This window comes from Hemicordylus capensis, chromosome 5 (assembly GCF_027244095.1).
Source record: "Hemicordylus capensis ecotype Gifberg chromosome 5, rHemCap1.1.pri, whole genome shotgun sequence".
In the NCBI taxonomy this organism is placed as follows: Eukaryota; Metazoa; Chordata; class Lepidosauria; order Squamata; family Cordylidae; genus Hemicordylus; species Hemicordylus capensis.
The window spans coordinates 98,191,345-98,218,855 of NC_069661.1; the positions used below are offsets into that span (position 1 = coordinate 98,191,345).

At 42.3% G+C, this 27,511-nt stretch overlaps 1 protein-coding gene across 6 annotated transcripts in view; it reads left to right on the plus strand.

Annotated features, from left to right (window-relative positions):
• Nucleotides 1–27,511, plus strand: part of FRYL (FRY like transcription coactivator) — a 286,750-nt gene that overhangs the window by 85,684 nt on the left and 173,555 nt on the right. For all 6 annotated transcript variants that reach the window (XM_053253420.1, XM_053253414.1, XM_053253415.1 and 3 more), the window contains one exon: nucleotides 21,633–21,832. In XM_053253420.1, coding sequence (XP_053109395.1) covers nucleotides 21,713–21,832 — 120 coding nt within the window. In that variant the 5' untranslated portion in view covers nucleotides 21,633–21,712. The remainder of the gene's footprint in view (nucleotides 1–21,632; nucleotides 21,833–27,511) is intronic.

Below are 27,511 nucleotides of genomic sequence, written 5' to 3' on the forward strand. Positions count from 1 at the left end.
AAAGTACTCATGTATGGTAATCATAATTTCTAATTCTATTCTTTGAACATACTTGTAAGCAGTATATGGAGATAAGAAATAACTGATCTGATCCGGTCCTGATAGGACCTGATTACTCCTGTTCTGCAGATTGTTTACATGCACACAGTCAAGCCTTCCTTACCTCTTTTCCACTAAAATTGCAAAGACAAAGGTAAATGAACAGAGGATTTGGGGTAGATCTGAGCAAGGAGGAGAAGTATGGATATAAATGCAAGGGACAAGGGAGAAGAATAGAAATTGAAACAAAGACTGAGCAGAATCGGGGTGGAGCCACCATTGGGCGAGTGGGTTCAAAGAACCCAGCATGTGCCAATCAGGGGCTGCGCCTCACGGCCCCGACACCACCCCCCCCCGCCGCGTCTGACATCAGATGCAGGGGTGCTGGTTTAGCTCCTGAGCAGGGGCTGCGCCAAATCATCCTCCCATTTTTTGATTAAAATTAATCTGAAAAAAAATCCAACCTATTACATATTTTGAGTAATTTGTGCAAAATAAAGTCATACTTCCTGATAACCAACAGCTACCAACTTTTGCATGAACAATCCTGGCACTTTAATCAGCTGAATTCATTAATTTTTACACTGGAATATACATGGGGAAAGGATTAAATTTTTTGTATTTTTTTTGGAGACTATCTGAATGTAACCATATTTTAACACTCAATCAGATCAGTAATTCAAAACAATATCATGCCGAAGAACAAGAAGATGTTTTGCAAATTTAAATTTATGATGATTCACATTTACTATAAATGGTCATTATTCCATATAATGAATAATGTTTGAAGTTGAAATCCTACAAATTTCAAACTGTTCATTTACTTTTGTTTTGCAAACACATTAATAAAAAATTCTATCATATTTTTAATTGCTTGAATTTCCCTGTCAGTGTAACTTAGGCAAACTGACTTTGTCCAGTCAATGATGGGCCTTACCTACTAGTTGCTTTATAATGTACAGTGTGGACTTCCCTTTTAAAAATAAACCTACATCTATCTCTGAGTAGTGATATGAATATATATTAAGGTTGTATCAGACAGCAAGACTGCACCTCTACTAGAAAGTTATGATTAAAAAGAATCTTCATGACTAGTTATTTAAATTGTGATTTAAATCATAAAAATTGAGTATTCTGAAAAGCATTTATATACTGCTGTGGTAGAATGTGTATAGGAGCTGGTGAATGCGTGTGGCAGACAAGAAGGTCTGGAAGAATTCACTAAGTTTACAAACCCAAGTTTAATTACCTCTGTCCCAGTTATCTCACCTCCCTATATGTTACATTTTATCCAGAACAGCTGATGTACCTAGGTAGTAGCTTGGTAGAGAAGCTTGTATGCTCTGCTTTGTGGAGATCTTTATTCTAATCAGCAAATAATAAACTTATTCTTGTTTTCATTTTACCTCAAGTTTTGTTTCATTTTATATCTTGAACATATACACCTATCCTGCACTTGCGAGGCTACGCAGCCAAAGGTGTTGAGTATTGAGGTAACAAGAATTTATATGGTGGCAGTGAGAGAAAGTATAGGCTGAAGGAATTTCCAGAACCTGGAGACTAAACTTGCATAGAAGAATAAAAACAAATCATCTCCCTAGAATTGAGAGGGGCATCAGAGTGGGACCTTGACCACTGCTTTTCAACAAAAGTTTCCAAAGTGGTTTACACAGAGAAATAATAAATAGATAAGATGGATTCCTGTCCCCAAAGGGCTCACAATATAAAAATAAACATAAGATAAACACCAGCAACAGTCACTGGAGGTACTGTGCTGTGGGTGCATAGGGCCAGTTACTCTCCCCCTGCTAAATAAAGAGATTTATTTAAATCAATTTTAAAATTTGATTTAAATTAAATCAACCCTGCCCATAGGTCATTGAAATTAACTAAGTTGGGGGTCACTTTGGTAAGAAGAAGAAGAAGAAGAAGAAATAGAAGAAATAACAAAATACAAAGATCTACAAATTGAAATTGAAAGGCTGTGGCAGAAAAAGACCAAAATAATCCCAGTGGTCATTGGCGCCCTGGGTGCAGTTCCAAAAGACCTTGAAGAGCACCTCAACACCATAGGGGCCACAGAAATCACCATCAGCCAATTACAAAAAGCAACTTTACTGGGAACAGCCTATATTCTGCGACGATATCCATAACAGCAGCAACAACATTGACAATAAAATTCAGCCATCCCAGGTCCTTGGGAAGGACTCGATGTCTGGATAAAACAAACCAGTCAATAACACCTGTCTGACTGTGTAAGTAAGTAAGTAAGTAAGTAAGTATAATAATAATAATAATAATAATAATAATAATAAATCTCCAGTGTGAGAAGCATTTCCCATCTCCTATCAGTACTGCTTTCCACAGTGCTAGGGCGCAGGGCTCTTTATTCGTATAGCCCTTGCCATTGCCCTCCAGCGCTGAGAAAAGCACAGCACTTCATGAAGGTGGGAAATGATGCTCACACTGGATTTTTTCAGTTAACCAAAGTGGTCCCCTTGTGCAATTTCCAAGAAATTGCAGTATACATACTGTAGTATATTTTGTTTTTATTTATTTTTACATTTATATACCCTGCTTTTCCTCCAAGGAGCCCAGTACATGGTTATATTTATCTTCACAGCATGGTTATGTTTATCCTGTGAAAGTAAGTTAGGCTGAGAGAGAAGTGACTGGCCCTAAGTCCAGTGAGTTTCATGGTTGAATGGGGATTTGAACTCTGGTCTTCCTGGTCCTAGTCCAGCCGCTACATCACACTGGTTCTACTACACCATTGTAACCCTCTACTGTAATGAAGAATATCCTACAACTGTTTTAGAAATGGGCTGCCATGTAATCATTAAGGACATGGTACACTGTCGCAAATTGTGCAACAATTACAACTTGCCCTCTATTCACCCATACTTCTTCTTGGTCTTTGAGACCTAAATCAAGATGGGGAGGATGGAGTGCCTGGCACCAGCAAAGATGCCCCATGTTGTCTTTGTCCTGTGTTGCCTTATGAAGCATCTGAGCTTCACTGCAGAGATTTTCAAATGTGTATTGCCTGATGTTTTTGGACTATGATCCTCATCATCCCCAGCCATTGTGACTGAGGAGGATGGGAGTTGTAGCCCAACAATGTCTGATAACCCTAGTTTGAAAACTTCTGCCTTACTCTATTCTATAGGAAAACCCATTATATTTCCGGATCCAGAAGGAAGACACTTGAACACTCACATCATTCAGCAGTGAATCTCTGAGGGCTGGGTAATGTAGTCAGTCCCTATAGTGCCAAGGCAAGCCTCCCTGCCAGAGTACCACATGACCCTCTTCATCTGCTGGAGCATCCTCATCTTCTGGTGCTCTGTGCGCCAGTTGGGGCTTTAAAAATAGCAGTTATCAGAGACTATAGAAGACATTAAAGACTATAGCATCTTCTGTAGTCCGTGGGGTGATCTTGTAAGTATTTAGCATCTTCTGTATCGGGCAGCAGTGATATAGGAAGATACTGAAAGGCATCATCTCGTACTGCGTGGGAGGAGGCAATGGTAAATCCCTCCTGTATTCTACCAGTGAAAATCACAGGGCTCTGTGGGCGTCAGGAGTTGAAATCGATTTAACGGCACACTTTACCTTTATAGTCCATGACAGAAGAGAGGCAAGACAGGGATTGATAATCTGATAATCTTTTCCCCTGATCTTAGGACAAGCTTTGGGTGGTGCTGCCATCCAGCCTTTACTGGAGTGTGCCATAAAACTTCCTTTCTGTTGATTCAGGATAAGGTTGAGGAAGGATGGTAGATGAAGGCCCCCTCCCTACTGTTGAACCTGTCCTGTAAACTAATGAAGTAAACAACAGGCAATGGTATAATTCCATTGTTCACAGTATAATTCCTGTAGCAATACAGATGCTTCGTAAAGCAGTACAGGACCAGGACAACGCAGGGTATCTTTGCTGGTGCCAGGCACTCCATTCTTCCCATCTTGACTTGGATTTCAAAAACCAAGGAAAAGTTAAGCACCTACTACAGGGGTGTAGGTGCCAATCAGGGCGCATGGTATCCACCACCATACCAACTTGTACCCATGGCCAACTTGTGAATTGCTTACCTGGTGTGTGTTGGACAGTTTGTTTACACTATATCAGTCAACGGCAGGGACAGGGGCAGCACTGAGGAGGAGGTGACAGCAGCAGCAAAGGTTTTGTGGGTGTTGCCGTGAGGGAGGCCTCTGTGGTGGCGGCAGCAGTCATGGCCACCACCCAAAATTAAAGTGTAAAAAAAAGAGAGAGATGTCATTGTTCATTTAAAGAACACAGGTCCTCACTGACCTTGTTACGCCACTAGTATCCTATATAATAAAACCCTAAGCTACCTGCGTCCGTGTCTCTTGCAGGTGTTCTGCGCATGCGTGGCGCGCGCACCGCTCTGCTGGTGAGGAGGCCGCTTGGATCCCCGGCGGCAGGGCTTAAGAGTCTGCCGCAGCCGCTTGGATTGGGCCGCGTCTGTGGCGCCGCCCGGAGCAGCCATTCCGGTGGTGGGGAGGCCGCTTGCCGCCCTGGATCCCCGGCGGCAGGGCTTAAGAGTCCTCCGCCGCCACTACAGCCCCTGGGAGCGGCCGCGCGATTATGCCGCGTCCGCGGCGCTGCTGAGGGAGGCCGCACCCATGGCCTCTAAGCAGGGGGCTACCCTTGATTCTCGGCGGGGGGGCTTAAGAGCCCGCCGCCGCCGCTACAGCCCCCAGTGCAGCCGCTCCTATTAGGCCTGGCCACGTGCTCCTGACTGGCCTAGGAGCTGCTACGGACATCCTCTCTCCAGCGAGTCAGAGAGAGGACTGAGCCGGCGCAGGCACGCAGCCGGCTCCCCTGTTCACAAGTCTTCTAGCGCCCGTTAATGTAACGGGCTTAACAGTCACTAGTAGTGTCATAAGAATGTGAGAGCATAAGAACAGCCCTGCTGGATGAGGCCCAAGTCCTATCTAGTCCAGCCTCCTGTTTCACACAGTGGTCCACCAGATGCCTCTGAGAAGCCCACAGCAAGTGGTGACGGCATACACTCCCCCTTACTGTTGCTCCCCTGCAGACAGGAGAGCTTTTAAAGACTCTAAAGCTTTTAGAGTTCTTTACCTCTAAAGCCATATATTATTTTTCAAGGACTGCCTACTCACATATGATCTTGCCCAGGTATTTAGGTCTTCATCAGAGGCCATTCTGCAGGTCTCCCACATTCTGAGGTGGGTAGTGACCCCTCATAGGACCGTCTCTGTTGTGCTGTCCCATCTCTGGAATGTTCTACCTAGGAAGGCTCATCTGACGTCAATTCTGGGGTTTTTTTTAAATGGCAAGTGAAAACTGCTCTATTTCCCTCCACTCATACTAAAAACCAAGGTATATTAATATGACTGTTCTGGCTTTTGTGTTTGGCAGCTGCTCATTGTTGGTTGTGGATCTTTGTTTTTATGTACTCTTCATTTGAGGTTTTTTACTGGGGAAAAATGGTATAAAATCTAAAATAAAAATGATTCTTATGAAACTTCATGGCACACACATACAGACTTGCAGAACAAAAACCAATTGAGACGGCTGTCTTTATTACTGAAGCAGGTGGAATGTTGATGATCATTCTATAAAATTATACCACCTCAAGGAGGTTCCACTGCCACAAATGCAATAACGCCTTATATATTTAAAAATGGCTAAAAGAAACACTTTTTAGGGGGGGCTTTTCACAGCATTTGTATTTACATCTGCCAAGATGATCTGTAAATAGATGAAAAGGGTTTACATTATTTTGAAAAAAAATTGCTTAAAAGGTAAATACACTCACACAGTAATATTGTATAGCACTGAAGGCCCTATCGAGTGTCAGTCTGGTTAAATCTGTGTTTGGAAGCACAAGATGACTGTGGATTTGCCCTTCTGCTGTCCAAAATGACAAGTGCATGTGAGGCATGGCCTTGGTGTGGACACATTTTTTATTGCCTGATTTGTGATACTTCTTTTAATGCACATCTATTTACTATTAAATTTGACCATGTGTATCTTCTCTGAAATATTGTTACCAATGGTGTTCATTCTAAGGCCCTTCTATGACTTGATACCATTTTTCAGTAGCTGCTCTTAGCAATGCATCTCCTCTTCTTCTCTAAGTTGTGCCATTTGGTGGTGTTAGCTATTTTTTCACTTAGTCAGCTCTGGGAAGCTGCTCTTGATTCCTTTGAAGTGCATCGACAGTCAGTAGAGCAGATTACAAGATGATTTCAGCATCTGAAAGACAGATGCTAGCTGTTAAAGCAGAAGAAAATGTATCACTAAAAACAAAGATGCTGGTAATGCATCTATTATATTAATTGTATGAAGAATAAGAAAACTGTATCTCTTTTCTTCTCCACTTTTTTTTTTAAGGTGTTGGCTACTCCTGTCTTGGTTGTTGACAAACATTTGAGTGTAGGTGGGCTGGTGAAAAATATTTAGTTTCCTAACCATTGAGCAGTCATGATCAACCAATGCTCATCTAAGGTTGAGGCTATATTTTTTAAACTTCTTGAATCCTGCTTCCCCCAGATGCATTGCATACTGGCCCATTTGGAAATGCTTCCATGCAGTTATCATACATCTTGATTCTGTATGCAAGGGTCTATGGATTTAGCTACTAATACCACTGCAGTGATGGCACAGAGAAATAGAACAGGCTCCTAAAACTATGCACAAGAAAACATCTGAAAGCAACAGGTTTTTCTGAGCAGCTTTCATTCCAAATCACACTGGAATTATGGGCCAATGATATAGTGTTTACGAATCTAGTGTGGATCTGTAAGGACTCAATTCACATTTTGGCTGGTGGGGAGGAAGGCACCACCTCTTTGAACCTACTTTTAAAAAAAATGTTCCACTTACCCTACGGTTTGAGAACCACTGGTTGAGGAGGAAAGATGTTCTAATCAAGTGGTGTGTGTGCGTGTGTGCCTGCGCCTGCGCGCATGTGCTCTGCTTCTCTGAATCTTAATCACTGATGTGTAGACTAGTGCAAGGATCATGCTTTCTCTTGAGTAAGTTGCTCTTTTGTTTGGTAGACATGTTTGAATTGTATGCTGGTAACTTTATTTGCTAGTTACTTCTATAGCTTAAAGCAGTGTGGGAAAGCACATAGTAATATATGTACAAGAGTGTGTGGATGTATTTAGGGGACAGCTGATCAAATTGACTAAAAGTGTGAGTATATAGACTTCAGTGGCCCTGGCTAAATTTTAATCAGTATTTTTATGCAAGTGAATTTGCTTCAGAGCACAAAAGCAGCTTTTGTTTTTATACTGAACACAACAGAAATGAATTCTGTTTCTGTTTGTACCACTTGGCTACTTCGCATGACTCTATAAGCCATGGTTTTATTATTTGGTTGGGAACATGGCTTGAAACACCCGCCTGAGCTTTTGTGCTATCTTCTCCCCTTACCATCTCTGCTTGTGTTTCACTGACATCCTGGTTGGGTTAAACTGTAGCTCCATGTGTCTTCCAAACCTGGAGGTGTTGGGGTTTCATTTGGAGTATGAATGAAGTTATGTAATGAAAATAGAATCATTATTAGTAGCACTATCCACGTGCATGGCAGCTTTTGTAGAGTGGGAAGAAAAGCTCCTGCCCCAAAGGATCACAGACTAAAAGACACAAAAGAGATAAGGGGAAGGACTGGATTAGAGTTTGTGATTACTTACTGCACTAAAACTAAACTGAAGAATGGGGTCTGAAGGATTGAGAATGATAAAGCCAGCGTGGTGTAGTGGTTAGAGTGCTGGACTAGCACCAGGAAGATCTGTGTTCAAATCTCCATTCAGCCATGATACTTGCTGGGTGGCTCCGGGCCAGTCACTTCTCTCTCAGCCTAACCTAATTCACAGGGTTGTTGTGAGGAGAAACTTAAGTATGTAGTACACCACTCTGGGCTCCCTGGAGGAAGAGCGGGATATAAATGTGAAATAAAATTAATAATAATAATATAACAACAACAACACAAACAGACAAACATCTGCCACACAATACACCAGATATAACTGTAGTCGAGAAGAAAGTAAAACAACTCAAAATAATCAACATAGCAATACCAGGGGATAGCAGAATAGAAGAAAAAGAAATAGAAAAAATCATAAAATACAAAGATCTACAAATTGAAATTGAAAGGCTGTGGTAGAAAAAGACCAAAATAATCCCAGTGGTAATTGGCGCCCTAGGTGCAGTTCCAAAAGACCTTGAAGAGCACCTCAACACCATAGGGGCCACAGAAATCACCATCAGCCAATTACAAAAAGCAACTTTACTGGGAACAGCCTATATTCTGCGACGATATCTATAACAGCAGCAACAACATTGACAATAAAATTCAGCCATCCCAGGTCCTTGGGAAGGACTCGATGTCTGGATAAAACAAACTAGTCAATAACACCTGTCTGACTGTGTAAATAAATAAATAAATAATAATAAACAATATGATACATCTCTCATACCCACTTAGCACAAATACAGAATTTTAAAATGAATAGGATTTTCCTCCAGTGAGAAAGTAAAATGGAAGGTAAATGTTGGAAGTGCAAAAGTAAATGTGCTGTCCTTTGATAATACAGTGTTAGATTGATCAGTGGTCTTCATACACATGTAGGAATTGGTACCATGGGGAAACTTTGATATTCATGAGCTTAGCTGAGAGATATCAAAAAGTGAACTAAATAAGACCAGCTGACATTTGTTATGGGAGAATCAAATGCTAGAGCAGAGTGTTTCATGGCTGTTCATTTTTAAATAACTTTAAATAATTTGAAATAACTTAAGGGAGAAGATAAATTACAACTATCTAGTTAGGCACATCACTAACTTAAGCTTTAAATGATACCTAGAGTTCAGTTATTCAGTGTATTAAGCTAAGCTTCTATACTTTTCAATGACCTACTAAGTTCTGTCCCACTATTTGAAGAACACCCCATTTTTATTTAGTGTGTAAATTTAAAACAGGTAAAGGTCATGCCATAAGTCTCTCTATTGTCAATGGGAATTAAGCATTACTTGCTTTTTAGTAACTCTGCTTGCTGAACAGATACCTTAAAAACTGCTGGTTCTCTTAAATATTGCATGGGGCAAGCAAGTGTCCCCTGTTCAGCCCCAGCACATCATTCCTGCAGTGGTTGCTGCTGGTGTGTCCCTTTGTGTGTGTATTATTATTTTATTATTTATTATTATTTTATTTTTATTTTCAGGATGTGACTCCCTTTGTGTTTCCTTTTTAGAATGTGAGTCCTTTGGGGGCAGGGCTTAAATATTTGTATCCCCCCCCGTGTAAACCGCTTTGAAAGTTTTTCTGTTGAAAAGCACAATATAAGTAATGAGTTACGCCCCAAGAATGCAAAAGCCAATATTGCGTAATACCTTTTTATTAGTACCAACTAAAATACCTTGTGGCTGTTCGGATTATTCCTCCTTGGCCCACATGATTAAAACAGGGACACAATGAGTGTGTGGCTGCCATGATGTCTTCTGCAATGTTCCAAAGTCCTCCTGGTGTGACCCTTTATCGTGTGTGAGGGGGTGGGGTGGCAGTGGATGTTGGTCCAAATGGTAGCCCCCTGCATGCACTCCAAATACTAGTTTAACAATAATAATTTGGAGTTCATAAACAGCCCTCCCACATAACGGGTCCCACTGTAATGACACAAAAGATGCCATGAAGAGTTCACACTGCATCCCCCTTCTAATCATGTGAGCTGGGGAGGAATCATCCAAATTGGCCCATTCGTGACCCTAGTAAAGATATTACTCTAATTTTGGTTTGGGATTTTTGTCCAGGTAACAAAGCTACCTATGACTTTTGCCATATGAATTGGCACTATTTAATGCGGAAAATTCCTGGAATGATAGCACTCACAAAGGTGTGGTCTTGCTATGGAGACTTTACTCATTATATTGGTAGAGTGCATAGAGAGTCATGTGGAGCCTATGTGGGTCGCTTTGAGCAGTGATTATGCTGTTGCTGAAATACATAAAATGGCCTAAGCAACCTATTCCAATATTTACTTAGAGCTTTTACCAAATGTATTAGCCAGCTGCATTTGGTAATGCAGACATGGAACTGAGTGGCAGACATGAAACTCTGAGAAGAGAGTTAACTCTTCAGAGTGCTCAGTGCTAAGAGCTCACTACTATTCAAGAATCAGAATGATTTTATTGAAAAAGCAAGAACATGGGGTTAACCTGTAGGAGGAATAGTACAATGTGAGGGAAGGAGAGGGAGAGAGAGAATTGTTTCAGCTAACTCCTGGTACAGTAACTTTATTTATTCGATTTCGATTTCTATAACACCCTTCCAAAAATCGCTCAGGGCTGTTTACACAGAGAAATAATAAATAAATAAGATGGATCCCTGTCCCCAAAGGGCTCACAATCTCAAAAGAAACACAAGATAGATACCAGAACAGTCACTGGAAGTACTACGGTATGCTAGGGTTGGATAGGGCCAGTTACTCTCCCCCTGCTAAATAAAGAGAATCACCACGTTAATCACCACTTGCCTCTTTCCCAAGTTAGCAGGGCTTTAGACTAGACTTTAGACTACAGGCTTATTCACACAGCTTTTCTTCAGGGCGTTTTTGTATCTGGGACAGATCCAGAAGAGCTTGTGTTCTGTCCTTCCAGGGTCAGGACTCTAACTTAACCAATTGGGAGTTAACGTTTCTTGGTAGATCAGCCTCTTGGGTGCTTGCTGATTGTCCTTACGAATGGAACTTATTTATCTGAGACAGAGAAGCTTGCTGCACCAACTATTCCTTCGTATCACAGAGTGTTTTGGAAGGGAAAAGGGATTAACCCTTTATTGGCTTATTTGAAGTAGAAATACTTCACAGAGATTATGAAAGGCATAGGAAAAGGAAAATTTCAAATATAATTTACATATAGCAAAGCAGCATACTGAAGGGGAACAGCAAAGGGAGATGGTGAATGAAAACTTTTCATGATTATTTCAAGACAGACCAGACCAGATGGATTTCCAGAAGAAATGGTTTCCGTGTAGGGGAAAAGGCAAAGAAAGAGCATAATGAAGTAGAGGCTTTACAAGTAAATCTATATTTCAGGATTGGGCCAGAGGTCCCTTGCTGTGTGTGGGATGTCAAAGGGCATGAAGCTGTCATTCACATATTGGATTAAACACCTCTGCTGCAGTGTTTCCTCTATCAGGGATTCCTAGATGGTGTTCACTACAACTCCCAGCATTCCCAGCTGCAATGGCCTTTAACTGGGGATTCTGGGTGTTGTAGTCAACATCATCTGGGAATTCCTATTAGAGTGAACACTGCTCTGCTGTGCAAAATATTGGTGATCTTAACATTGTTAAATGAAGTGTGGCACTTCACTGAGTAGTGTATTTCTTTACTTGTGGAATTGCTCTCAACAAGTGAAGCCATAGCTTATATAGACCAATAGTCAGTGAGGGCAAAGGATTTGTTGAACAAGACCAACTAGGTTGATAGGGCAATAAACACAGTTCTTGAGAGAAAAGACTGTACCCGTTAAACCCAAAACAGTTTGTCGAATAACAAACTGTTTGGGGTGCTTTTTACCCCAGAACTTGTGTGACAGAAGGATTAGTGCTTGAATAAGTAAATATTTTCACACAGTGCATGCAATGATGACCTTTTACTGAACATGTGTTTTAAATGTAATTTAAAGCAATAGCTGTAAATAAAAGATCACCCATGTGATGTGCTTGAATTCTGTAAAGCAAGTAATGCTGAACATCCATTAATAAAGTTTCTGGATTTTTGCTAGTATTTGAACAAATTATTCTCTAAATATTACAGTATTAATTTTTGTGTTTGCCAGTATATTTAGTAATGCGTTTGTTGTCACGCCCTCGATCTCAGACAGTGAGGAGGAAGGGGAAGCTGTCAACTTTTCAGCCGATGCTGGGGTGTCTGAGGGGCAGAGCCCGGCTGTCAGTTTCCAAGAAACAACTGAGGCAGATGATTCAGAGCAGGCACAACAACCTGAGACAGCAGAAACCATGACGGACCGATCAGAAGAGGAGCTATGCAAGCATCCTTCACTGACTCCACAACAGAGGCGTATTACAAGGCGAAGAACTCAGCTTGAAACTATCAGGAGGAGTAAACGCCTCTTGCAGAGGGCTGATAAGCCTTGAATTCCTGCCAGCTGGGAGCTCTCGGCTTGTACTATAAATTACGTCACCAGCTTTCTATTCACTGCTGGAAAACAACGTTTGTCAACTTCCGTGTCGACAGCTTGCAGCCAAGCCTGATAAAGAAGAACTGTGTCCGAGCTGTATCTTGTTTCTGCAGCTCCGTTTGATACTGTGAACTTCCCTGCCAGGTGGCCAGATACTGACATTTGTAAACAATAGTGTTCAGTGCTGGACCCATAATGAGTACAAAATGAGATCTCCCAAAATGGCTACTGGATGTTCAGATTACTTGGACTGCTTCTCCATACATCATATTGTGCCCACGGATGATTACAGTCATGTGTGGACACAGATCCCCTAGGTTGATTTGTGGCATTTTTCAGGGGTTTGAAATAGTGGATGTTTCCAAAATCTGTGAGCATCAGGACCTTGAATTGCATAACACATAAATAGTTTTCCGTCATCTTTGTGAAGAAAGCAGTACAAGTGAAATCTGAACAGACTCCAGTTCTCTTACTTCATGAATGGTCTCTTGGAGGATGTAGATCTATCCAATACACTTAGGTACTCTATAAGTAAATGGATAACTCTGGTCCAATATTATATTAAATAATCCCATGAACAGTCTAACTTCTGTTGACTTTTCAACAAACTGAAGCTGAAACTTTCAACTTCATGCCTGCATTGCAATTTGCCTTCATTACAGGAAGCCCGGACACTCTGTGATGGGTCCTAAATTGCTTCAGTGACCCTTGCATGCATGCTTTTTATGAAAGTATGCACTTTGTGTTCAGTATTTTAAAAAAAGTTGTGTACTATTCACTGGCTCACAGAATGATTTCACAATGTATTCATTGGTGCTGAACATGTTGCCACTCCTGTGAGAGATCACCACATTTTTCACATTTATAAACAAAATATTGGCTCCTATTTCCAACTATGAAGTAACTTGTTCTATCTCCATAGTGTTTACACTTTTGTTCTACTAGAAGGGTCATTGTCCTGAAAGCTACATCTTGCATATTCAAGTCCCGCTAATTCTCAGCTCACTACAAGAGAACAGTGCCCTATTCATATAGCAGATGTGCTTCACTGTAAGGCTGCAATAGTACACACACTTTTCTGGACATTGAACACAGTGAGGCTTGCTTTGAAATACAGTAAATGTGCATAGGATTGCACTGTAAATATAGTATTTTTGTGGTTGTATTACAGTATTGTTACTGGATTTTGGTCTATAACTTTAAGACATCTAAAACAAAATTTCACAAAATGTATGGTTCTTTAAATACACATTATTACTGATTTTTACGAAAGCCATGCCCTTTTGTTCTGTTTTCATGTTCTAACACTTCTGCTGTGTTGGAAAACTGATCAAACACTTGTAGTGCTCAGACATATTAACATTTAAATGCTTCCACGAAAACGATGTAGAGGATAGGATAAACAACATTTTCATATTGAAACTAAGTTGTTTGAACATCATGGTGGTATGGCATTAGAAGTCCATTTTATTGTTCCCTTCAAAGAGATTGGGGCAGTGTACATTGTTATCTTCCCTTGCAGTTGAGGGTGGGTTAGTTGAGCTGTAAGGTAGCTTCATGGCTGAATGGAGCTTCATGTGAGTGTCATGGCTGAATGGTTTTGAGTCCATATCTTCCCATTCTTGATCTGACACTCTCTTAACCATTACACCATTATTGACTCTCTTGCCCTGCCATGGTCCTAGTAAAGGATGGGTCCATGACATAGGTTGGGAGGAAGAAATACCAGTGTGCTGTCACTTCTTCAGTTGTACATCCCTACCCTAATGTGGCAGAGTTTGAGTGTGGTCAGTTACCAGTGTTCCCTGTAACAGGGACGTTGTTGAGTACAGGTCGCATAATCCCCAAAGACCATTACAGCTGGAGATGCTGGGAGTTGTTCCCAAACATATTTTGGGAATTCTTGTTACAGGGAACACTGTAAGGCACCAATGGCAGAACAATAGAGGCCTCCAGCAATGCTTCCTTCAGGCTCTCATTCTTGCATGGTAGGCATGGGCTTGCTCTTGCCCAGCACCAGTTAGCAGCCTCAGAACAGGCCCTGACATGATTTAGGTGCACATCAATCTTATTCCCTGTTACTCTTTCTGGAGACTGGTGTCGACCTGCTACTGTTAGAATATATCATAAATGAGAATAGACACCTGGTGGCATCTATACAGTGAGGGAAATAAGTATTTGATCCCCTGCTGATTTTGTCCGTTTGCCCTCTGACACAGAAATGACCAGGCTATCATTCGAACAGTAGGTTTATTGTAGCTGTGAGAGACAGAATAACAACAAACAAACCCTCAAAAGCCCAGTGCCCAAAAGTCAGCGATGGATTTGCATTGTAGTGAGGGAAATAAGTATTCGATCCCCTATCAACCAGCAAGATTTCAGGCTCCCAGGTGTCTTTTCACTATATGCAGGTAACGAGCTGAGATGAGGAACACCCTCTGTAAGGGAGTGCTCCTAATCCCAGCTTGTTACAGTACCTGTATAAAAGACACCTGTCCATAGAAGCAAGCAATCACTCAGCTTCCAAACTCACCACCATGCCCAAGACCAAAGAGCTGTCGAAGGATGTCAGGGACAAGGTTGTAGACCTGCACAAGTCTGGACTGGGCTACAAGACTATCGCCAAGCAGCTTGGTGAGAAGGTGACTACAGTTGGCACGACACCTGTCCATAGAAGCAAGCAATCACTCAGCTTCCAAACTCACCACCATGCCCAAGACCAAAGAGCTGTCGAAGGATGTTAGGGACAAGGTTGTAGACATGCACAAGGCTGGACTGGGCTACAAGACTATTGCCAAGCAGCTTGGTGAGAAGGTGACTACAGTTGGCACGATAACTCGCAAATGGAAGAAACACAAAATAACTGTCAATCTCCCTCGGTCTGGGGCTCCATGCAAGATCTCACCTCGTGGAGTTGCAATGATCATGAGAACGGTGACAAAGCAGCCCAGAACTACACGGGGGGAACTTGTCAATGATCTCAGGGCAGCTGGAACCATAGTCACCAAGAAAACAATTGGTAACACACTACGCCGTGAAGGACTGAAATCTTGCAGTGCCCGCAAGGTCCCCCTGCTCAAGGCAGCACATGTACAGGCCCGTCTGCAGTTTGCCAATGCACATCTGAATGATCCAGAGGAGAACTGGGCGAAAGTGTTGTGGTCAGATGAGACCAAAATCAAGCTCTTTGGCATCAACTCAACTCGCCGTGTGTGGAGGAGGAGGAATGCTGCCTATGAGCCCAAGAACACCATCCCCACCATTAAACATGGAGGTGGACACATTATGCTTTGGGGGTGTTTTTCTGCTAAGGGGACAGGACACCTTCACCGCATCGAAGGGACGATGGACGGGACCATGTACCGTCAGATCTTGGGTGAGCACCTCCTTCCCTCAGCCAGGGCATTGAGAATGGGTCGTGGATGGGTATTCCAGCATGACAGTGACCCAAAACACACAGCCAAGTCAACAAAGGAGTGGCTCAAGAAGAAGCACATGAAGGTCCTGGAGTGGCCCAGACAGTCTCCAGACCTTAATCCCATAGAAAATCTGTGGAGGGAGCTGAAGGTTCGGGTTGCCAAACATCAGCCTCGAAACCTTTCTGACTTGGAGAGGATCTGCAAAGAGGAGTGGGACAACATCCCTCCTGGGTTGTGTGCAAACCTGGTGGCCAACTACAAGAAACGTCTGACCTCTGTGATTGCCAACAAGGGTTTTGCCACCAAGTACTAAGACATTTTTTGTGAAGGGATCGAATACTTATTTCCCTCACTACAATGCAAATCCATCGCTGACTTTTGGGCACTGGGCTTTTGAGGGTTTGTTTGTTGTTGTTCTGTCTCTCACAGCTACAATAAACCTACCATTCCAATTATAGCCTGGTCATTTCTGTTTCAGAGGGCAAACGGACAAAATCAGCAGGGGATCAAATACTTATTTCCCTCACTGTAAATGTACAGGCATCCCTCACCAACCGCGGGTTTCCTAATCGCGGTTTTGAGTATCCGCGACGGGGAAATTGTGGCAAGTCTTGTCAACCGTGACCTGAATATCCATGGTTTGGTGATAATTTTTTTTAAATTGCGGATTTGTGATTTTGGGGGGTTGGGGTCATTTCAGAGGTCCATTTCATTCCTCTTACTGACTCCTGGTGATTGGGGGGGATTTTGAGAAATGTTCCCCCTATTTTTCACTGTATTTTGCGGTCCTTTTGCGACCGCAATTCCCCTAACCCCCTGTTTGCCATTGATTTCAATGGCTCACCAACTGTAAATTTGCCAACTGCAAGGTTTTCTCGGAACGGAACCATCATGGTTGGCTGAAGGATGACTGTAGTTGTAAACTGGCTTGGCTGAGTCTTGGCCCAGGAAATAGAGTGGTGCGAATTGTGTTGGTATTGAAAGACTTCAAGCCCAACTGGGAGCTGTCCAGGATGTTTTTATATATTGTGAAGGATTTAGAATTTTCACTAGAAGCCAGGGCAGAAAAGGAAATCTCTTCTTGGGGCCACCTCTGTTCTTTGGCTTCTGGAGTGTATTATCCCCACTATTGAAACTTTGTGGGACCAGTTTGTCTTAAGGTTTTTGCCTTGCTGTATATGGGCAGGAATTTGCAAGAATGTCCTTCCATCTTGCTTCTCCTTGGATAATATATTTTGATATTTTTTAATTTTATGTTGCAGTCCATGGATTGAGAGATTTCTTCTGCTTTTTCCATTTATGAAGGCAGAGAGGTTCCTATCCTTGGAAGAGCCTTTAGAAGAGATTTATTTTGTCTCTTGATCTCAAGGTGCTATCCTGAAGAATCTAGAATGCCTTCTGCAAGTCAAAACAGATACTTTACAGCAAAAAAATGTTCTTTCCTTTCAACTATTTATGTTTCATATGTTTCTGTTTTGGAACCACAAGGAGTTCTGCTCCTGGTAGCTAGTGCTTATTAATGCTGGTTTTCTGAGATACTTAGAATTACTGCTGGATCTTCCAGTGATGACTTAATTTGATTTATGACCGAATTGGCATTGTAGAAAATCTGTTCTAATTCAGGAGCACCAAATGAGCCTTTTGAGCTAAAAAAGTAAGTTGCTGTAAACATCAGAGTTTATTTTAGGAGCATCCTTAACTTTTAATAATTTTAATTTTAAACAGACGTGAAATGTTTTATGTATAATTAGGCTATGTTGACAGTCTTTGTAGCAAAAGTGTGATTATTTTGTCTGAACCAGTGTTTTTCAGTCTTGAAACGTGTGTGTACATGTACATGTGCGTGCACATTTCTCCTAATATTAAATATGAGAACAAAGACATTTTTCCTGTTTTGCCACTGCTTGCTCTCTTGTAAGTTAGATGTATTTTGGGAATCCTTTCCAAAATATGCACTCAGATTTCAAAGCAAGAATGAATGGGTCTTTCTAGAGTACCTTTCATTTGTGAGCTTCTTCAAAGGGAGAGGATAAGCATTTTATCTTTTGTTTTCAGTTCCCAGGGTAGATGAAATAGTTGGGAAGTCATTGATTCAAAAATTAGTCTCAAAATAGGCTTGTTGCACAACAAAGGAGCCAAAAATGTATTTTCTTGGAAAGCTTCCTATTTTCACAGGGGGAACGCAAGCTTGGTATCTGATGATGAGACCTTTCAGGATTCCTGGATCTTTTCTATAAGATGCAAAATTTATAAAATAATCCAGACAGTGGTATTGGAGCCAAGGCCAGTAGTTCAAATGTGCAATGGCTTGAATTGTTAACATGAATATTTGCATGATCAAGAACTACATTTAATTGCTTACTGCTTATCACTCAAGTTCAAATTAGAAAGATGATTTTAATTCTAAACTGGAACTATTGCCAGTTAATTTTTAGAGGTATTAATGTGCCATCACTGTTTTCGTTGTAAAAGGAAACTCATTTTAAGAGAGTGTGACATGTGAATAAATACATGGCAATGATAAGTACTTGAGTAAGGAGTTGACACTGACTCGACAGCACACTTTACCTTTAAGTCTTTATTCATTTGCAGTGCTTCCTTCATAAGATCACACCTGTTTGCAAAAGTCTTAGATCCATTTTGGAGTTAGCCCACTTTAATGTCTCAACCTGATTTTATGCTAATTTTAGGCTGATATGGTTCAGAAGTCTTTTAACTGGTGTGTCTTGCTTCACCTTTATAAGACTTGTCGATCTCTGCTGTTGTTGCTGAAAAGCTATCTCCACCGGCATTACCATGTCTCAAGGTTTTGGTTTCTAATAGATTTTTCGACTTGGCTTTATGGAATCTTCCTTGGGAGCCTCCTGGAGCTGCAGGAGATGCTTGGGAACAGGAGCAAGCCTTTTGGGGTCAGGTCAATAATGGAATCATTACATTGTGTTTGGCTTTGAATCTTTTGAGTTTTCTGTATTTCTCAGTCATAAAGACACAGGAGTGTGTACACATTTGAGAACATCCTGGTTGTATAGTTAGATAATGTGGATAGGTTTGTGACTTGCAGTTTCAAGAGATTCTCATGATGTGTATGTATATGAAGCTGAGGTTTTCAGAAAATGGGAATGTTTTTCAGGAGTATATTAAACCTCTGGGATGCTATGGGAAATAGTTTTGTAGGTGACTATTAAGTGTATTTCCCCCACTCTGGCACAGATTTATCATAGCTACGTAGAAAGCAGTATTCGTAACACTGCCTAAAACTTGTTTGACAGCAAAACTATTTCAGGTGCTATTATCATCAAGACACCCACTACATTTCAGGGATCTGTTTGCCAATGGTGGTTTCAGAAATGGCAAAAGCAAATTCACCTCTCACCTAGTGTGTTATCTATTATTTTTTTTCATCTGTGTGCAGAATGAGTTTTGTTCTGGGTGGCATGTGTGTGCACATATATTCAGAGTGGGGCCCTCCTGATTCAACCTGAGTGGGATCTAAAATTGACTGAGTGGAAATAAAAAAACATGTGAGCACGGTGCGCACGCTTTAGAGAGAACACTGCTCTCACCTGAGTTGGCAGAGCCCATTCCGCTTAAGAACTTCTTGAGAATCATTTTAAAATAGCTTTTGGGGCCAACTTGCATGCTTGACAGATTGTGATAACAGCTTAAAATAGGGGTTTTCATCTTTTGTGGGGGGTGGGGTTGCTTTTTGCGAGTACCACTGGTCCTACGGATGGATACTGCATACAGAACTGAGTAAACTTATCACACAATTGTTCATGAAGTAAGGGAGATACTTCTCTAGAAAGCAGTAATTAATCTCTCATCTGCTCTGTTCCCTCCTCCTTTCCACTACCTTGCTCAGCCTGAACCTCTTTTGAAGAGTGTGGTCCAGGCAGCTGCACCTTACCACCAGTGCACTGCCACCCTGACCATCCTGACTTCCAGTGGGTTTGAGCTGGGTGGAACAGTGCCTCCTGGTCCCCATGTCAGTAGCAGCATTTAACAGGCATGAAAATATTCCACAAGGCCAAGTACCATTTAACATATTGCGAAGTACACATGCCACTGATTGAAAAGCATTGGCTTAAAAGAAAGGTTTGTTTGTTTGATTTCTATGCCACCCTTCCAAAAATGGCTCAGGGTGGTTTACATAGAGAAGAACAAACAAAAAGATAGATCTAAAATGTTGACTGTCTGTTTAGCTAGTTATATGCAGCCAGTGCCAACACATAATGAAGTTTTCAAATGTTTCCAGAAAAATAAAATGTTGTATGGTTGTGCTTTAAAAAAAAAATAACCCAAGTTCTGTTAAGAACTAATCTGCCTACTTTCCTTTCATTGTAAGCTTGATTGATGATTACTATCTTCACAATTTAGCCCACTTCAGCCTTAAACGTTCACACATCTGCCATTTTGAAATGGGGTGGATGACATAATCACAAACTACACTTTTGAGGTGTCCCTATGTGTCACTCACTACAACTGTACCAAATTTGGTTCAGATTGGTTAGGCGGCCCACAAGTTAGCCCACTTGTGCCTCAAACATTCACATGTCCACCATCTTGAATCAGGGTGGATGACATCATTAAAAACTATGCACTTGACCTGTTCCTATGTATCCCTACAGCTGTAGCAAATTTGGTTCAAATGGGTTAGGTGGTTCACAAGTTAGTCCTCTTGTTCCTCAAACATGAATGCGTCTACCATCTTGAATCAGGGTGGATGACATAATCACAAACTATGCCATTGAGGTGTCCCTACACCTAATGGTGCAGCGGGGAAATGACTTGATTAGCAGGCCAGAAGTTGCCAGTTCAAATCCCCGCTGGTATGTTTCCCATATCAGGCAGCAGCAATATAGGAAAGATGCTGAAAGGCATCCTCTCATATTGCGTGGGAGATGGCAATGGTAAACCCCTCCTGTATTCTATCAAAGACAACCACGGGGCTCTGTGGTCACCAGGAGTCGACACCGACTCAACAGCACACTTACCTTTTACCTTTACAACTGTGCCTAGGTTGATGGTAGGGGATGCATGCGCGAACACAGACACACTGACACACACACAGAATTCCAGGTGATCTCATAAGCTTACTTTCCTTAAAGAAAGTAAGTTTTAAAAAGGAGCATGTTTTTACTGTGTTGTAGCAATGGCATAAGACTAGCTAGTCATAGTTGGGGGTGCATATGCGCTCCCTACTGAAATATGATCTTCCCCACCTCTGACAATTCTTAAAAAGCATTTGAAAACCCAACTCTTCACCCAAGCTTTTTCAGCTTTTTAAATTTTTAGGTTTTAATCTGTGTTTGATTTTAAATTATCCAAATTGTTTTAAGTTTTTGTGTATGTTTTAAACTTGTTTTTATGTTATTGTTAACCTCCCAGAGATGACAGTTTGGGGCAGTGTACAAATCTGATAGATAGATAGATAGATAGATAGATAGATAGATTTTCCATACTGTGAAATTTTAATGAGGAAATACATTCATAAACAGGTTTGTGGTATTGTCAAGGAAGCATTATCAGCTGTGAAAAAAGTCTTACTTCATCAATGTTTCTATGTGTTGCATAATACTACTGGATGAAAGAGCAAAGATTTGTTTAGGACTAGATCTAATGGGCTTAAGATAGGATGATAGTTGAATATTGGGATAAACTTGTTACTGGTTCGGGTAGTTTGATAATGGAACCAGTTAACTGCAGGTGAGCAGGCTCTCCCTCACTAGAAGCTTTCAGACCGAGGATGGACAGCCATCTTCTGGGGATGCTCTGGCTCTCGGTTTTCTGCATCGAGCAAGGAATTGGATTTGATGACCTACAAGGCCTACTTCACCTCCTGTGTTTCAGTTAAGATTGTACCTCTCGTGGCCTTAGACATATATCCTTCATTATGCTACACTTCCCAGAAGTGCTGTGTTGATGTTTTGATTTACTTTATTATTAACGATCCATTTTTCTCCTTCCTCTAGCATCAGCACCAGCCAGAAGCATTACTAAACGCAGAATTTCTCCCAGCATTACTTCTACCTGGGAAAAGAGAAGTGTCATCATGTCTAATATTACCATTGATCCAGATGTCAAACCTGGTGAATATGTCATCAAGAGCCTCTTTGCTGAGTTTGCTATTCAAGCTGAAAAGAAAATTGAAGTTGTAATGGCTGAACCCTTGGTGAGTTTCCTTATGTAGCATTCATCAAATGACTTGATTCTGTTCTCCTGGCATGTTTAATTTTGTTAAGATAGTGGTATAGCAGTGAAGCTGACTGTATAGGTTAAGAATTAATGTAGAGCTTTTTAATGTATAGAGCTTCTAATGTGAATGATCTCTTCTCCTGTTTACCTGTACCCATACCACCACTCCTTGTGTTGCTAATATGACTTCCCTCCTCTTTTACTATTGTATGGTAGTTTTTTTAAAAAAAACTGAATACTTAGTGATCTGCAAGTCATAAAACAGCAAAAAAACAAACAAACCATGGACTCATTCTACTTCTCATTGAAATAAATCTTACTGATTTTAATGGAGCTCAAAGATTTGTATTCTAAAATATACTGGCTGACATTACATGGTGTAACACTGACAGTTCAGCACTGCCTGCGCTGTTGCAAGTGTCTAAATCACCACTCGCAGTATTGCACCGTTCTCAGTACTAGAGGAACAGAGCCATTTCGCAGTACTGCAGGTGGTGATTTTAGACACTTGCTGCAGCATTGGTGGTGATGAATTGCTTGCATTATGCTGCGCAACATGTCAGCCTCTGTATTTACATATTAAATCACTTATATGAAAATGCAAATAAAATCGTATAAATCTGCAATGAGCAAACTTTAAAAAAAAAAACTTTATTTCAATAAAGTTATTTAATAAATTAAATAAAAAATATTTACTGTTGCAATTCTTTATCATCACTCCATATTCTTTCAATACGTAATTGAGAGGTTTCCTTTTTGCTGTTCTAGGGCTGCTGACAAGATTGGTTAGAACATTTCCCTAAGTTCTCCTTATAAGTTGCATGTTTCTTAGTGGTGAAACATGCTAGTACAACTTGTTGGAGCTTGGCATTCAAGCAAATATAAATTATTTGAAAAGATGGCGGACTCAAATGCCTGTGGTATTTAGCATTTGTGTTACAGAAGGCTACTTTAGTTGAATTTGTTAAAAACTATTAAGATTCTTATTATTTGAATTTTTGCTCTTTGGCTGTGCTGTAGAATTAGCGCTTGTGCAGCCTGCTGTAAGATACTGAGGATTTAAACTGTCTTAAATTCAGCAAGTGGTAGCTTTGGGGCCTCAATCTCAGAGGACCAAAACTATATAATGAGAAGGAAAAATGATTTGAACAATTTTTGTTATTGCTCTCAGCAATGGCAATGCACTGACAGTATAATTAAAGCCACTTTAAAATGTGTACAGATTAAATGTTAAGACCATAAGTGTGGGGGACTCTCCTATTCTCAACCCACCCCACCCCCATTCCTTCTGGGACCTAGGTTCTCAGCTGCAGGGCAGGGCTCCTGTGGAACTCCACTAGATCCCATTGTCCAGGGAAAGAGGAAAGCTGAAAGGAACCCAACAAGCTTGATTTAGTGCCAAGGAAGGGCATGTTGTAAGAGAGGAGAAGAAAATGGCTAGATGGAAGGCCAATAAACCTGGAGGAGGATGTTCATTTTCTGGATTTGGCTTGATTACAGAGTCCCGTAGGTTATATGTGGCCTGATGGAGCAGCAGGAGGCTATTTTAAATGGTTGCTGTTGCGTTTCTTTTCACTGCTCCAGGACTGACCATATTGTCTGGTCAGGGACTGTAGAACCCCTCTAATCTCTCTGGCTCATGGGTAAGCAAGTCCCCCCAAAAGAGGGTTAATGGGCAAGGAGACTGTGTTGTCTTTGAAACCAGTTCTGGAGGTGGGCAGGGCAGAGAAACAATCCAATATATTTTGATACTCCAATGGGCACACATCTCTGAGCTGAGGGAGAGGAAACTGAAGATTGGCCCTTTTTCTTGTGTTCCTGGTACAAATACCCAGGCATCCACAAATCTATTTGCCATTGTCAAGTGTCCCCAGCTCTCTGGCGAGCAGGACACTAGTCATGTGCACGGACCGGTTCGGAGGCCATTCTAAAGGCCTCCAGACCGGTCCGGGCACGCGTGGTTTTGGTTCGGGTGGGGGGATTCCAAACAAGTTCGGGGGGGGGGCTTTACTTACCCCTCAAGAATGCAGCCATATTTCTTGAAGTAAGCGGGCGGCATACCTCCCTGCCGCCCGCTTCATTCCCCCGCCTCCGCGGCTGCTACTGCTGCTACCTTTGAATCAATACGCAATCGGGCGGCAGGGTATCTCCCAGCCCCTGCCGCCCGGCTCTTCAATGCCCCCCGACTTCGCCTAAATGGCCCTGCCGCCCCAGGACCCCTGCCGCCCCTTCCCTTCTTTTCCCATGTTCCCATTCTCAAGGGGTCGGCAGGAGAACTCCCCCGCCGACCCCGTCCCCTTCCCCAGGCGGCTGCGCTCTAAAGTTAGAGCGGGCGGCGGGAGAGCTCTCAGCCGCCCGCTCGCTTCCCCGCTGCGGCGCTGCAAATGGCTTCTAGGAAGCCTTTAGCACGCCTGCTTCTAGGAAGCCTTTAGCACGCTTCCCCGCTGCGGCGCTGCAAATGGCTTCTAGGAAGCCTTTAGCACGCCTGCGCAAAAGGCTTCCTAGAAGCCATTTGCAGCGCCGCAGCGGGGGAAGCGAGCGGGCGGCTGAGAGCTCTCCCGCCGCCCGCTCTAACTTTAGAGCGCAGCCGCCTGGGGAAGGGGATGGGGTCGGCGGGGGAGTTCTCCTGCCGACCCCTTGAGAATGGGAACATGGGAAAAGAAGGGAAGGGGCGGCAGGGGTCCTGGGGCGGCAGGGCCATTTAGGCGAAGTCGGGGGACATTGAAGAGCCGGGCGGCAGGGGCTGGGAGATACCCTGCCGCCCGATTGCGTATTGATTCAAAGGTAGCAGCAGTAGCAGCCGCGGAGGCGGGGGAATGAAGCGGGCGGCAGGGAGGTATGCCGCCCGCTTACTTCAAGAAATATGGCTGCATTCTTGAGGGGTAAGTAAAGCCCCCCCCCGAACTTGTTTGGAATCCCCCACCCCAGTGCCGGACCGCAACTCCGCGGTTCCGTGCACACCCCTACAGGACACCTAGCACCACACAGCTCTTCTCCCAGAGGTCTCATTTCTACTGCAATTTTTGAGAAGGGAAGAAATAGCTAGAATCTTTTCTGAAAAGTTGAAGATGTTCCCCACTAGTGGTTCCTCTAATTTTTTTCATCTCTGTGCGGAATGAGGTTTTTTATGGGTGGCAGTATCAAGGCAGTGTGTGCACACCTGCGTTGAGAATGGGGCCTTCCTGATTCAACCTGAGCGGGATCTAAAATGAACTGAGTGGATATACAAAAACATGTGAGTGCGTGTACGTGCACAAGACTTAGAGGGAACAGTGACTCCTACTGTTTTTTGCCATCTCCATTTTCCATTGCAAATGATAGAAGACTTGCTTCTCTCCTAAGCTCTCTGCCTTAAGGAAAAAGAGGGCATTGGTGGCAAGCACGGTTTACTTACTGTATGTATGTCTATATTTATTATTTTTATTTATTTAAAATATTTCTATACTGCCCAAAAATTGCATCTCTGGCAGGCACAGCTCGTGAATGCGCGGCGGGGGGCAGCTTCTTTAAATCGCCTCCGCCACTCACCTGGCTCCCGCGGAGGCGAGACCCCGCCAGCGGCCAGATGAGTGGCAGGGGCGATTCCTTGCCGCGGGAGCTGCTGGGCGGCGAGGAGCACCAGCTCCGTTTACCTTAAAGTAGCTGCCCCCCCGCCTCCCCCCCCCAGAGAAGAGTTCACGAGCCGCGCCTGGTCTCTGGGCAGTTTACAATTAAAATCATTTAAAACATTAAATCAATCAACAATTAAAATCATTTAAAAGATTAAAAAGATTTAAAACCCAGTATTAAAATTAATTAAAACTATAAATCCAATTAAAAGCCTGGGTGAATAAGTGTGTCTTCAGGGCCTTTTAAAAAGTTGCCAGAGATGGGGAGGCTCTTATTTAAACAGGGAGCGCATTCCAAAGTCCAGGGGCTGCAACGGAGAAGGCCTGTTCCTGAGTAGCCGCCAGATGAGTTGGCAGCAGCCGCAGGCAAACTTCTCCAGCTGATCTTAGCAGGCGGTGGGGCTCATGATGGAGAATACATTCTCTTAAGTACCCAGGGCCTAAGCTGTTTAGGGCTTTGTAGGTAATGACCAGCACCTTGTATTTTGCCCGGAAACGTATTGGCAGACAGTGCAATTCCTTCTGGAATTGGCTGCCTATGTATGTATGTATGTATTTAATTAATTTGATTTATATATCACCCTTCCTAAAGTGGCTCAGGGCAGTTTACATGAAAAGCAAAAACACATAATAAAACAATTAAAATTAAAAAACAACAAACCAGGTTAAAACTAATTAAAATCAAAACAAGATATTAAAAGGCGAAAAAGAGAGGTCTTCAAGGCTTTCCTGAAGGCCTCCAGGGAAGATAGTCCTCATATCCATGGGGAGCACATTACACAACCTAAGTGTGACAGCTGAAAAGGCCCAATCCCAGGTTGCCACCAGATGAACTGGTGGTACCTGAAGATGGACTCCTCCTGATGCTCTTAATGGGCAGAGGGCATCTTGTAGAGAAAGGTGCTCTATCAGTAACCTGGACTTAAGCCATTCAGGGATTTAAAGGTAACAACTAGCACTTTGTACTTTGCCTGGAAACATATGGGCAGCCAGTGCAACTGTTTAAGAACAGGCATAATGTGGTCTCTCCAGGATACCGCAGAGACCAGTCTGGCTGCCGCATTAATAATGACTGGCTAGTGAGAAAAGCCTAAATATGTGGACCCCTTGAAATGCCAGAATACATATGCATGTGTGTAGTGTAGGCATGTAAAGGATTTATCTGGGCTTCTGAGTTTAAGATAGATGTGAACATATGAACCTGCCTTATTCTTGAGTCAGATTACTGGCCTATCAAACTCAGTATTGTCTACATTAACTGGAAATGTGACTTTCCAGAATTTCAGAAAGGAGTCCTTACCAGCCTTACATGGAGATGTGAGGGACTGAATTTGGGACTTTTTTGCATGCAGAGCATATGCTAAAGTGATGGTCCTTTTCATGTGCCTAATTCTACACATCCATGCTCTTCAGACTTGATAAGGATGTGTATTTTGTCTTCTGGTATAAGTAATTGTATACAAAATAAAGTTATAATCTTGGGACACACTTTGCTGTACTGATAATTAGTTTGTTTCATCCATATATGGGGAGCCAGCGTGGTGTAGTGATTAGAGTGCTGGACTAGGACCGGGGAGACCCAAGTTCAAATCCCCATTCAGCCATTAAACTAGCTGGGTGACTCTGGGCCAGTCACTTCTCTCTCAGCCTAACCTACTTCACAGGGTTGTTGTGAAAGAGAAACGCAAGTATGTAGTACACCGCTCTGGGCTCCTTGGAGGAAGAGCAGGATATAAATGTAAAAATAACAACAACAACAAGAACAACAACAAAAACAAAAACAGAAAAGCAACAAGAACTAAAGCAAAAAATAACTGAGCACATGAACCAAAAAACCACCTGGGTTCGAATTCCAGCTCTAAAAACAGTTGCCAAAAAACAACTTGCTCAGGCATTAAAAGATGTCAGTGCTGCACTGGCAGAAATAACAACCAATAATTTGCAAGAAACAAACCAACTAATGTACAGTGCAGCAACAATAACAACACAAGAGCTCGGATATAAGACCAGTGAAAAAAAGAAAGTAGTACATCACCTAAATGGAAGAT